The sequence below is a fragment of the Equus caballus genome, chromosome 16, assembly GCF_041296265.1.
Source record: "Equus caballus isolate H_3958 breed thoroughbred chromosome 16, TB-T2T, whole genome shotgun sequence".
Classification (NCBI taxonomy): domain Eukaryota; kingdom Metazoa; phylum Chordata; class Mammalia; order Perissodactyla; family Equidae; genus Equus; species Equus caballus.
In genome coordinates this window covers 12,974,582-12,987,376 of record NC_091699.1, presented here as the reverse complement: position 1 = coordinate 12,987,376, position 12,795 = coordinate 12,974,582, and the positions used below count along the sequence as shown (strand labels likewise).

At 46.1% G+C, this 12,795-nt stretch overlaps 2 protein-coding genes and 1 non-coding gene across 12 annotated transcripts in view; 2 read left to right on the top strand and 1 right to left on the bottom strand.

Annotated features, from left to right (window-relative positions):
- Positions 1–2,739, top strand: part of ACAD9 (acyl-CoA dehydrogenase family member 9) — a 31,830-nt gene extending 29,091 nt beyond the window's left edge. For all 4 annotated transcript variants that reach the window (XM_070237188.1, XM_070237190.1, XM_070237191.1 and 1 more), the window contains 3 exons: positions 339–467; positions 1,165–1,237; positions 2,140–2,739. In XM_070237188.1, the coding sequence (XP_070093289.1) occupies positions 339–467; positions 1,165–1,237; positions 2,140–2,240 (303 nt within the window). In that variant the 3' untranslated portion in view covers positions 2,241–2,739. The remainder of the gene's footprint in view (positions 1–338; positions 468–1,164; positions 1,238–2,139) is intronic.
- The window catches only part of CFAP92 (cilia and flagella associated protein 92 (putative)), a 126,687-nt gene continuing 114,403 nt past the window's right edge, over positions 512–12,795 (bottom strand). For 5 of the 7 annotated variants that reach the window (XM_070237185.1, XM_070237187.1, XM_005600340.4 and 2 more), the window contains 4 exons: positions 5,738–5,902; positions 4,932–5,144; positions 4,699–4,855; positions 512–762 (listed from right to left, as the gene is read on the bottom strand). In XM_070237185.1, coding sequence (XP_070093286.1) covers positions 707–762; positions 4,699–4,855; positions 4,932–5,144; positions 5,738–5,902 — 591 coding nt within the window. In that variant the 3' untranslated portion in view covers positions 512–706. Of the gene's footprint in view, positions 763–4,698; positions 4,856–4,931; positions 5,145–5,737; positions 5,903–12,149; positions 12,667–12,795 lie in introns of those variants that run through there. The other 2 variants (XR_011426778.1, XM_023619877.2) reach the window with 2 other exon arrangements.
- On the top strand, positions 2,349–2,491 carry MIR9173 (microRNA mir-9173). The gene is given in 1 exon segment (NR_128251.1): positions 2,349–2,491. It is a non-coding gene; the product is annotated as a microRNA mir-9173 (primary transcript).

Here is a 12,795-nt window from a genome sequence, read left to right as displayed (position 1 = left end):
GGAGCTGGGAGGGGCAGCCCCACCCGGGCCTGAATCTTGGGACCTGATGTCTGAGCCTCTTGCTGCCTAAGGGTATGTGAAGCACCAGCCTGTGGTCTCAGCCAGGGCTCCGGGAGCTGGTCTTACCTTGACCTCTGCCCAAATCTAGACAGAGCAAGGGGAAAACAGAAGGCAGCCGCACGCCGGCCTCCCACAGCACGACAGGGAAGGTAGCACTAGCCCCTCTCCCGAGGCACGAGCGAGGCTTGGAGATGGGTGAAGACGCATCCCAGGGAGGGCCTGTGGTGGGGGCGTGGGGTCTTAGGTGACGAGTCTTCACCCTGGGCCTCTGTCCCCAGACCATCGTGGAGGAGCAGATGGTCTTGAAGCGGGTGGCCAATATCCTCATCAACCTGTATGGCATGACAGCCGTGCTGTCGCGGGCCAGCCGCTCAATCCGAGTGGGGCTCCGGAACCATGACCACGAGGTGAGCCCACAGCGCGCAACCCCATGGGCAGCTTCTTTGCCAGCTTTGTCCTCTTGCACTTTAATGAGGCTGCTAGGTTGGGGAGGGGCTCATTGGGAGGCATGGCTCCGTTAGGGAGTCTCAGGAGCAAATCAAGGGCCTCGGCGCCCAGCGGTGGTCCCAGAGCAGGTGAAGTGCGAGGTCCATGCTGCAGCTGGCCCGAGGCCTGTCGGGTTTGCCGAGTTGAGGCCCGTGGGGAGCTAACGGGAGGGTCCGTGCTGCTCGGGGCGCAGGGCCTGCGCTGTCGCCTTCCTCCCTGAGAGAAGAGGTGAGTGAGTGACAGCTCCCAACCCAGCACCCTCACCCTGTCTGCCTTCCTCACCCTGCTGGACAGGTGGATGCTGTCATCAGGTGCCTGCTGTGTATGGCATCTTTACAGGCACTGTTCCCTAGCATCCCGTGGCCACGGGGATTATGATGTCCTTCTCACAGAGGAGGAAGCTGAGGCTAAGTTGGGACAGAACTAGTTTGGCTCAGGGCTGCAATTAGAACCTAAGGCTATGACTTGTGAGCCAGGCTTCTCAGCTGCTGCCAGGCTCACAGTTTGGCTGACAGACTGAGTTCTTTGAAGCTCAGGGGTCAGACACCAGGGGCTCCCCTGTGGTACAGAGATCCCAGGCCTCTCAGGGGCCATCCTCACTGACTTTGGTTCTGGCAGGTTCTGTTGGCCAACATGTTCTGCACGGAAGCTTATTACCAGAATCTCTTCTCCCTGTCTCAGCTGGACAAGTGTAAGTGAGGTGGTGTGGAGGAGGGGGAGGGGGCCTGACTCCAGGCGACTCTTGATGGCGAACTGTCTCTGGACCCCGTCAGGCTCCTAGGCCTGCTGGCTGCTCACAAACTTCTGCCTTGAGAGAAGGCTGGTACGGCCTGCGCAGGGGCTGCCAGGCAGGAGGCACACCTGCAGATGAGGGCCCTGTCGACCTCTGCCCGTGAAGGTCGCAGAGGAAGGAGGCACTTTACCTGCCTCTTCACTGCCCGCACTCCAGCTAAATGCACCTGCCCTTCTCGCAGAGGCCCCAGGCTCTGGACCTCGACAGTGCGGGCGTCGCTCCTGCTGCTCAGGTTGTCTGGAGGGCTTTCCTCTTCTGTAGCCACTTGGCCATGTCTTAGAACATCCAGCTCCTCTTCTCCTCCTGACCCTTACAGTCCCGTTGGCCTCAAGGCTCTATATCAGGTGTCTGCTGCAGAGCCCAGCCCTTGGCCAGGAGATGGTGGAGAGGCTGCCAGTGTTAGAGCACTTGCTGAGGAGAGGGGTACATGATTCTGTGTAGCTCCTGCTCTGGGTGCTGGCCAGGCACCCTCCCCAGTGCTGACATGACTGTTACATGCTGGAGAGGGTGAAGAAATGGTTTCTCCTCCAGTAGGCTCAAACAGCAACGGGGTCTTTCATTGAGCAAGTACCTTCTCCTCACCTCTAGTCCCACAAGATCTGGAATTTTTATGGATGAGCCCTTTGTTATTTAGAATGAAACATCTGTCCCTTTTTCTCCCTGCTCCCAGAATCACTTCCCAGTGCTTGACCTTCACAGCGGGTGGGCTGACCTTATTGGGGAAAAAACGGCTCCAGCTTCAGCCATCTTTCTATTATCACAGTGCAGAAGGATCACATACTCTCTCTTTTCCCTCCCAGATGCTCCAGAAAATCTGGATGAGCAGATTAAGAAAGTGTCCCAACAGATCTTGGAGAAGCGAGCCTATATCTGTGCCCACCCTCTGGACAGGACATCCTGAAGTGGAAGGACAGTGCTCCCCCCGCCCCCAGGCTGCAGCCCACTGCAGGACAACTTGCACTCTTTTTCCAGAAGGTGGAAAACTTGGGGTTCTTACAAGTGGAACCATTTCTTCCCAGTCTTCACCTGAGGGGCTTTCTTCTGGCCTGAGGCAGCCTCTTCTAGGCTGTGCCCCGTAGCCGTGCTGCCTCACGTGAGCCTGGATTCTGCCCAGAGACGGAGAGAGGCTGGAATTGCTGAGACCTGGGAGTGCAGGATATTCTGCTGGTTTAGGAGACTTCACAGTGGAAGCTGGCGCTTGCGCTGCTGCCTGCATGGCCTGAGGCTGGTGGGGACCTGTTTCGGGCACCGAAAGCCATTTCTGCTAGACCGTGTATTCTCCAAGAAATAGCTTGAAAGCTATGTACATGTCATTCATTCAAACTAAAAGCAAAATGCACTGAAAACGTGTACCAGGAACCATTTAACAAAAAAGAACATAAAAAGGCAGTTTGTGTGTACCCTTCTGGCCTTTGCTGTATTGTCACAGTTTTCTTCAGCCAGCCTTTAATTGGTGACAACGTGAGCCTGAGGTCCACCCTTTGGTGAGGACTTCCAGTGCCCTTTGTCCTCCCTGCGAGAAGAGGGCCCTGAGAGCCAGCCGAGGGGCAGTGCCGAGTCCAGGGCCACAGGGCCGTGGGGGTCGTGAGCCCTGTCTTTGATCCCTCTCAGGTGGTGGCTGCAAAACTCACAGCCTGGTGTATGGCAGCATGTGCTTATTCCTGCCTGGGCTTTTCTCTTTGTTTTCTTTACAAGGATTGGCCTCCACTCTTGAAGTGAGGACAAGAAGGTGTCTTTAGGTGGCAATAAGAGGACTTAATTTCTCCAGGCTCTTGTCTGCTGTTATTTGCTAGCTACGCTGGCTCCCATGCTGGCAGGCTTCAAGCTGTGGTCTGATCCCTGGGTGGTTTGGGGCTCCAAAAAGCCCGTTCTAGACATTGCCTTGAGGCGGGACGGGGAGGCCAGGCTCTTCTTTTCCTCCAAGTCACAATCTGCTGTGATGACAGAAATAGAAGGTTGGGGACGCTGACAGCTGAGCTGGCTTAGGGGGACTGGCTGGAGCACTCTGCCAGGGTTTTGGAAACTAATCTTCAAAAGGCAAAAGTTTACAGATATCATGGCTTTGGAAATATCGTCCCAATGAAACCAAAAGTTCTTAAAGATTTTGTTGGCAAGGAGGCATTTTGCACAGAATGTGGAGTACGTATCCTCTTGCGCAGTGCCGGGGACAGGAGGCTGCGGGGAGCTCCTGTGCAGGTGACAGCTTAAGGAGGGGCCCGTGCCCTTCTGGGCAGCCCTCAGGAAAGAGGGTTTCCCTGTAGGCCTGTTGGCATGGAAGCCCCATCAGCAGCAGGTTTTCTCTCCGTCCAGCTGAGTTTAAAAGGCTGAGGCCACCAGTTTGAGTCTCCCCTTCTCTTGTGCCGTGTCTGAGTTTTTGCTGCACATGCCGTGGGCAGGAGGCCCGAGCATGTGTGTGTAGTGTTTCAGCAATATGCACAGGCTGCTTGAAATACCCAGGGAGCTTGTGCTGAGGCTGTAGGGCGCCCGCCGGGAGCACTCTGGCCAGTGCAGCAGGCCTGGGCTGGACTACAGCAATGACCCTGAGCCTGGGGCCTGCCCTGAAGGGAGGCAGCAAGTTCCGGGCAAGAGGAGAGACAAATTTCACAGCTTGTCAGCACGTCTCCTGTTTCCTGGAGCTGTTACCAGCTGCCCTCTGGAGTCGGGAGTCGAGGGAGAAAGGAATCCATCTCGTTTTTCTGATTTGGCTTTCTGGGAAAGGATTCTCTGGGAGACTTTGTTACCAATAAACTCATCTCTCTTTATCCTCAAACAAAGCTTCTGGCTCTGTTAACCAAGAGATTTGGGTTCTTTATCAACCTATGAATGATTTTGTGGTCCCTCTTCATAAACAGAGGGATGAGGAGGAAGAGAAGAGCACTCGGAGGGGATTGGTGTGGCAAGACCCATGCTTTCAGACTCCCTTCCTCCCCCACAGAGGGACAACTGGCAATGTCTTTTAGCTGGAAGGAGATGGAAGGTCCCAGTGAACCTGGAGCCTCTGCCCCCGTCTGTTGCCTGATGGGCCAGAGGCCAGTCGGTAACTCAGTGTTGACACTCAGAAAGCCTTTAGACTTATCTTCCAACTTCCCCACTTTATAGCTAAGAAACCAGGCCCAGAGCAGTAATGGGATCTGCCCAAAGTCACACAGCAAGTTAGTGTTAGAGTTGAACTAGAATCGGGTCTCCTGAGTTCGAGCCCAGCCTTCAGTCTGTTATACCGGGCCCATCTGGAATCTGGATTTCGTGTCAGGGAAAGTTTGGACCTAACAAAATGTCTACTGCTGAAGCTATAAAGCGGCTCAGAGCTCCTGCCTGCTGACAGCCTCAGGGCCCAGCTTTGCACAGGGCTCGTCTGTTACCTGTTACAGGCGTCAGTGCTGGAGAAGGGGGCAGCTTGAGGAAAGGTGGTGGCTTCTTGTACAGATCAAAGTCCTGGTGGCGCCTGTCCCAGCTCCACCTCTCTCGATTGAGCACAGGCCTCAGCGTATTAGCAAACAGTGCGTTTTCCCTCCACTCCTAAATTGGGGAACAGTTGGTTAGGAGAGTGGTCCCTATGGACACCCCACCTCAGCCTCTGCTGCCCTCTGTGGACCTCATGCAGCTCTGTGATGGTGCCAGTGGGCAGCAGCCTGAGGTGATAGTCACTTGCAATGCTGCTGTGAAGACCTGTCACTCGGAACCCATCGGCTGTGATCCAGGCTTGCTGGGATTTCTTCTTGGCTCTCTTCTCGTCTTCCTTTGAGTCCTGAGGCTCCACCATGGCTGAGAGGTAATTCTGTGAATATGTGAATCTCCTGCCTGGTTCCTGGAAATGAAGGGCAAACGTGGGTGGGAGAGCTGGTGGCAGACTCGGATCAGGCCGCCCGACCCCCAGGTTTCCAGTGGGGTGTCAGAACCACTGGGGCAGAGTGATAATCTGAATGCAGTTTACTTTGTCAGGAACTCACTGAACTGTGCAGCGGCCCCATGAGGGTCACACGATTGGTGCGTTTGACAGAGAAACCCTTTCTAAAGTTACTGTGTGCCGGAAGCCTAAGCCAAGGCTTTCCTTCAGAGTGACAGCTGGCGTTCATAAGCAGCAACAGAATGCTCCCTGGAAGCGAGGAGCCTGCAGTGTCTTCAGCCATGCACGTCTGAGCCCTCACCAAGCATCTCTTGGCTCACGCTTGTGTGTGCAGGGTTCACATTTAGTGTGGGCACAGAACACCCCTCTCCCCGCACCTGACCCCTTGTCTACGTCCCCTGGCTGGCTGACTGGCTTTCATCCACTACTGCAGATCCCCCGCTGACATCCAGGCAGTGTGTTCAGAGAGGAAAGGTCACTGGATTAGCCCACTGCCGCTATCCTGTCTGGGCTGCAAGCATGTGACTGCTTCCCACTCTGGGTCCCTCACTCACCTTGGCCATCTTTCGATACAGCTCCTTCTTGGCAAACTCTGTGGAACTCAGGGTCTGAGTACTGTAGTTATAGACAGCATCTTTGGCAGGGGCTGCAATTCTAATCACCTTCACTGCAGACTTTGGAGGCTTGCTGCTGACCTGGTGCACTGCCATGATGTTTTTCTGAAGAGAGACACACCAGTTGTTACCTGCACAAGGCCCCCTTACCACCAACTGCCGTTCACCAGTTGTGTTCAGTGAGGTGCTCTCTGGTACGTGGCTGCAGTGCAGGGACGAATTCTTGAATTCTGGGCTGCCATTTCTTCACAGAACCCTGCCACAGGACTGTCTAGTCCAACCCCTCACTGTCCACAGTGGGATTCAGAGGATCAGAAACTTGAGATTTGCCTAAGGTCTCTGTAACGGGCACACAGCACCTGGCGACAGATAGAATTTATGGCTTAGGTGGTCAGAAGTGGGAGAGGCTCGAGGCTTTCATGGTCTATACAGGGGAGATTACCACCTAAAACAGCAAGGACTGCCTGTCTTTACCATGGTCTCCTTTTAGTGCTGAGTGCATGGGGAGTGTCACCTTCTCTCCATAGCCTGGAGAGCATCTGTCGGTTTCCTTTGTGAATGAAAATAGCAATGAGGAAAAAGGAGATAAAACAGAATGTTGCAGAGAAAGGTGGCTGGGACCCAAAAAGGGAAGGAGGAAGAGTTGCCACTCTAAATTGTTAAGTACTGTGCAATGTAGCTTACCCTTCCTTTGCATATTAATTCCAGCAAAATAACCACTTTATGCTTAAAAAAAAAAGAACTTTTCTGAAAATGGTGACATTGACTCACATATTAGCCATGTCTTTAGGCCAAGCCCAGTGTCTTGACTTTGGAATTTTTGAGGAAGTTCTGCAGGAGAGTGCAAAGTAATCAAGGGAAGGACTAAATAAATGTGTTCACACACGTGAGAGAACAGACCCTCCAAGCAACAAGACCCCTGTGGCTCAGAGCAACAGGGACTGAAGGCAAAGGCAGGCCAAGGGTCACTGGATGAGGGACAAAGCTCAGCCTTTGAGCCCCTTCCAGAAGACTATGCTGGAGAGGCCATGAAAGCTAGGATCTTGCCATGGGCCCACATGTAGCTTCAATCAGAATATTTAATATTTTGTCTAGTTTTTCTAGTTATCCTCAGTGGGAGGGTTGGTCTGAATTAATCCGTCTGCCATTAATAAAAGTAGAAGTCCCCTGCTCCTTCCAAACCCTGGAGCCGGTGGGTTCCACCTTAGGGAGACCGACTGCTCCTCTGGGCTACTTCTTCCTTAGAGTTTAAAGTTAAAGTTCTGCCTGAAAGAGTTACTTGGTGAAGTGAAAACACATAGTGATCAACAGTTGTTCTGGATGCCTGGGATTCTCTTCCCTGGGGCTGATGCCTGCAGGTGAATTTGGACTCACAGCCAAAGTAACTGGATGCCTGAGAAGTCTATCCCATATAAAAGACCAGAAGCTGATCAGCTGAAGCCAAATTAGTAGAAAGGATGAGATAAGAATTTAAGGTAAATTTAATAATCATCCCTAAAAGATACAACTGAAAATATTAGCAATATGAAGGAGAAGTAAGACCAAAGAAAAAGAAATTTGGGGTATAAAAATATTACAGTTGAAATAAAGAACACAGGTGGGTGAGATAGACTGCAGAAGTGATAACAGCTGTGGGAGGAATTAGTGAACTGAAAAATCAGCTTGAGATATGCTCCCAGAAGGCAGCCCTGGATGAAAAGAAAAAATTAGAAAACCTGAGTTGAGAGGATGGAAATAGAAGTAGCAGTATCCAAAAAATAAAAGTCCCAAAAGCAGGGGGAAAGTGAGAATAGGAAAATTTGAAGAAATGAGTACCAGAATAGATAAGGAAAATACCAAGCCTGGACACACCGTTAGTGAGATCTAAAACAACAAAGGCAAAAATAAATTCTGAAAACTTCCAGAGAAAACAAGCAGCCACCTGTAAAGGAAACAGTGTCAGATTTGACACTAGCAGGTACTGTAAACAAGAACTATAACTTGAACCTAGAATTTTATATCCATTTTATTGGGAGGGCATACTCACATTTACAAGGCCATAGGAGGTTTTACACAAAGACCTTCCTTTGAAAACATGCTTGGGAGAAAATTCAAAGTGGAGGAGGAAAATCCAGGAGTATTTGGATAAAGTTAGCAAGTGATGGTGTCCAATATTCTACTGAAGTTTTTTTGTCTAAAAAGAACCAGGAAAAGTAAATTATCATAATCTAGAAGTGGAGTTCTAGAGACATATAAAAGGGGTGGTGCAGTGTGGGTAGGAGAAGAGAGAAAAGGGTTATAAGTGTGCTGTGTGTCTTATAAAGGAAATCAATATAAATTAGAAGTTTCAAAATTCAATAGGAATATATAAAAATGAATATGGTCTTTAGGATAACCATCTTAGAAAGAAAGATAGAATGTATAACTTAAATCAGCAAGCAGGAAAGGATAAAATGAGGTAGCCAAAAAAGCCTAATCTAATAGTTACCACAATAAATGGGGTAAGCTTGCCAGTTAAAGAATCTCACATTGGATTTTTTTAAACTAACAATATGCTGTCTATAAAAAGTGCTTTAGACAAAAAGATACAGGTTTGAATTAAAGGGAGGAAGAATAAAAACTAGGCAGGAAGGTACCAGAAAGCTAGAGTGGCATTCTTAGTACCTGACCACATAATTCAAGATGAAAATCAATCCAAAGAGGCAAAAAGGGATATTACATGTTGAGAAAAAAAGAACAAGACAGCAAGAAGATATAACTATTGTGAACACTTACACACCTAACAATATTATCTCAAAACATATTAAGCAACAGCTTACAGGCTTGCAAAGAGAAAGAGACATCTGTTTGACATCATTGGAGACTAGTCAAGGCTACAGCCAGGCTTTGAGGGGCCAAGAATCTGGGCAAGAGAAGGGAAACGCATTGCATCCTTTTTTCTTTTTTTTCTTTTTTTTTTTTTGCACAGTTTTCTCTCAAGGTATTTGCTGATTCCAAGTTGCACATGAATGAGATGAATGAAGCAGATAAGAACCCAAATAGAAAAAGCAGCTAAGAGGTTCAAAAGTTAAGCAAATACTTTGGGAAATGTCCCTGTGCTAGGGAAACAAAAATTGGATTTCAGAGTGTGCCAAGGAGGAGGGGCCCTGGTAATGTCCAAGGTTTTCAGTTCGGAATTCAGGAAATCTATGCATCAGAAGTAAGGGCGAATCAAGAATCAACCTGTTTAAGGGAATTTGTCCTTTATTTGACTGCTAGAAGAAAATTCGATCCTCTCTGGAGGAAAATATCAACAAGAGACTCTATAATTTTTCCTAAATTGTTCCCTATTTAATAAAAATTAACACCCAGAGCAACCTATGGTTTCATTACAATCCTTATCAAAATTCCTGTGGCATTTTTTCACAGAAATAGAACAAAGAATCCTAAAATTCATATGGAATCACAGAAGGCCTGGAAGAGCCAAAGCAATCTTGAGAAAGAAGAACAAAGCTGGAAGCATCATGCTTCCTGACTTCATGGTATATTACAGAGCTATAGTAATCAAAGCAGTATGGTATTGGCATTCAAACAGGAGCAAAGATCAATGGAATAAAATAGAGAAGCCAAAAATAAACCCAAGCATATATGGTCAATTAATTTGCAACAAAGGGTCCAAGAACACAATGGGGAATGAATAGTCTCTTCAATAAATGGTGCTGGGAAATCCGAAGCACTGTCTTACACCACACACAACAACTAACTCAAAATGGATTAAAGACCTGAACATAAGACCTGAAACCATAAGACTCCTAGAGGAAAACATAGGCACTAAGTTCCTTGACATTGGTCTTGGTGATTTTTTTTTGGATTTTACGTTATAAACAAAGGGAACAAAAGTAAAAATAAACAAGTGGGATTGCATCAAACTAAAAAGCTTCTGTAGAGGAAAGGAAACCACCAACAAAATGAAAAGGCACCCTACTGAATGGGAGAAAATATTTGCAAATCATATATCTGATAAAGGGTTAATATCCAAAATATATAAAGAGCTCATATAACTCAATAGCAACAACAAAAAAAGTCCAACTAAAAAAATGAGTAAAGTATCTGAATAGACATTTTCCCAAAGAAGACACACAGATGGCCTAAAGATAGATGAAATGGTGCTCAACATCACTAATTACCAGGGAAATGCAAATCAAAACCATAATGAGACACCACCTCACACCTCACATAGTTAGAATGACTATTAATTACCAAAAAGATAGGAAATAAGTGTTGGTGAAAATGTTGAGAAAAAGGAACCCTTGTTGTAGGAATGTAAATTGGTGCAGCCTCTATGGAAAACAATATAAAGAGTCCTCAAAAAGCTAAAAATAGAACTACCATATGATACAGCTATTCTGCTGGGTATTTAACTGAAGCATACAAAAACACTAGTTCCAAACGATTTATGCGCTCCCATGTTCGTTACAGCATTATTCACAACAGCCAAGACATGGGAGCAACCCAAGTATCCATTGCTGGGTGAGCGGATAAAGAAGATTGGTGTATATATGTGTGTGTATATACGTACACGCCGTCAAATATTATTCAGCCATAAAAAAGAAGGAAATATTGCCATTTGTGACAGCAAGGATGGACCTTGAGGGCATTATGCTAAGTGAAATAAGACAGAATAACAAATACTTTATGATTTCACTTATTTGTGGAATCTTAAAAAAAAAAATGAACTCAGATACAGAGAACAGATTGGTAGTTGCCAGAGGTAGGGGCTGGGGTGTGTGAAATGGGTGGAGGGGGGTCTAAAAGTATAAACTTCCATTATAAGTCATGGGGATGTACGTGGTGATTATAGTTAACGATATTGTATATGTGTAAGTCGCTAAGAGAGTAGCTCTTAAAAGATTTCATCACAAGGAAAAACTTGTAACTATGTGGTGATGGATGTTAACTAGACATTGTGATTGTTTCACAATTTATACAAATATCAAATCATTATGTTGTACACCTGAAACTAATATAATGTTACATATCAAATGCATCTCAATTTAAAAAAATTAACAGACATGCCAGGAAACAGGAAGAAATAATGAAAACCAAGAGAAAAGATAGACAATAGAAACAGACCCAAGGTAATTCAGATACTGGAATTATCAGACAAGAACATTAAAATAATTGATTAATATAATGAAGAAAATAAAGGAAAAGGTGAGGAAATTGAACCAGACACCTGGAATCTATAGAAGAATTAAATGGAAATGTTAGACGTGAAAAAATACTCATTAGGGCTGGCCCGGTGGCGCAGTGGTTAAGTGCACATGTTCCACTTCTCAGCAGCCCGGGGTTCACTGGTTCAGATCCCGGGTGTGGACATGGCACCATTTGGCAAAAGCCATGCTGTGGTAGGCGTCCCACATATAAAGTAGAGGAAGGTGGGCATGGATGTTAGCTCAGGACCAGTCTTCCTCAGCAAAAAGAGGAGGATTGGCAGTAGTTAGCTCAGGGCTAATCTTCCTCAAAAAGAAGAAAAAGAAAAAAAATCATTAAAATCATAATTCACTGGATGGGTTTAATAACAGACTAGACATACAGCAGAAGAAAAGATTAACGAGTCAGAAGATACATTGGTTGAATATATCCAGATTGAAACACAAAAAAAGATGGAAAATAAAAAGTATGAGATGTCTAAGTAAGTAAGGTAAAATATAAGTCATAGCAAAAATCTCTAACTGGTCATTAGGATCCCAGGAGGAGATGGAGAGAGTATGAACAGCACAGCAGGAGTATCTGGAGAGAACTACTGGCCTAGAATTTTAAAGACTTAGATAAGCCACCGATTCAACAAGCTATACACACTGATAGATAAATACAAAGAAAAACACATCTATGAACATCATAGTAAAACTGCTGAAAACCAAAGTAAAGGAGAAACATTTTTAAAGGCAACCAGAGAAAGGCACATTATCTTTAGAAGAGCAAGAATAAGACTGAAAGCTGACTTCAACAATGGAAGTCAAAAGACGATGTTATGACATGTTTAAAGTGTTAAAATAACTGCCAAACTAGCATTATGCCAGGAAAAAAAATATATAAAAATCTGAGGTCTGGCCCGGTGGCACAGTGGTTAAGTGCACACATTCCACTTCGGCAGCCCAGGGTTCACCAGGTCGGATCCCGGGTGCGGACATGGCACCGTTTGGCATGTTGTGCTGTGTTAGGCGTCCCACATATAAAGTAAAGGAAGATGGGCATGGATGTTAGCGCCTCATCTTCCTCAAAAAAAAAAAAAAAAAAAAACTGATCAGAGAAAAGTGAGGAATTGGAACTCATTAACATTGAACACTTCTCATCAAAATACGACATTGAAACAATGAAAAAGCCAACCACAGACTGGGAAAAGATATTTGTAATACATGGAACTGACAACTCATCTGGATTTTTTTAAAAACCTACAAACCAGTGAGAAAAATACAACTAAGTTTCTTTTAAACAGAGGAAAAAATTACATTTGAACAGGCACTTCACAAAAGGGGATATCCAAATGGCCAATAATATGTGAAAAGGTGCTCAACATTATTATTCATCAGGGAAGGACACATTAAAGCCAGAATGTAATACCAGTACACCTCACCAGAGGGGCTGAGATTATAAAGATTGACAAATCCAAGTGTTTGCAGGGTTGCAGCACAAATGGAACTCTCATACAATTGCTTTTGGGAGTATAAAGTAGTACAACCACTTTGGAAATGTGGCAGTTGAAAGCTGAACATAGGCCTACCCTGTGGCCCAGAAACTTTACTCCTACGTTATGTCCAAGAGGAATGAGTATATAGGTCCAACAAAGAGGAACTTTACTAAAATGTCCATAGCAGCTTTATCCATGATAGCCTCTTCCTCCAAAAAACCTGGAAAACAATGCAAATGTAAATCAGTTGGAGAATAGATAAACTAATTGTGGCATATACACAATGGAAAACTGCTCAACAATAAATATATATGTAATACCATAAATCTTTAAAAATATATATGAGCAG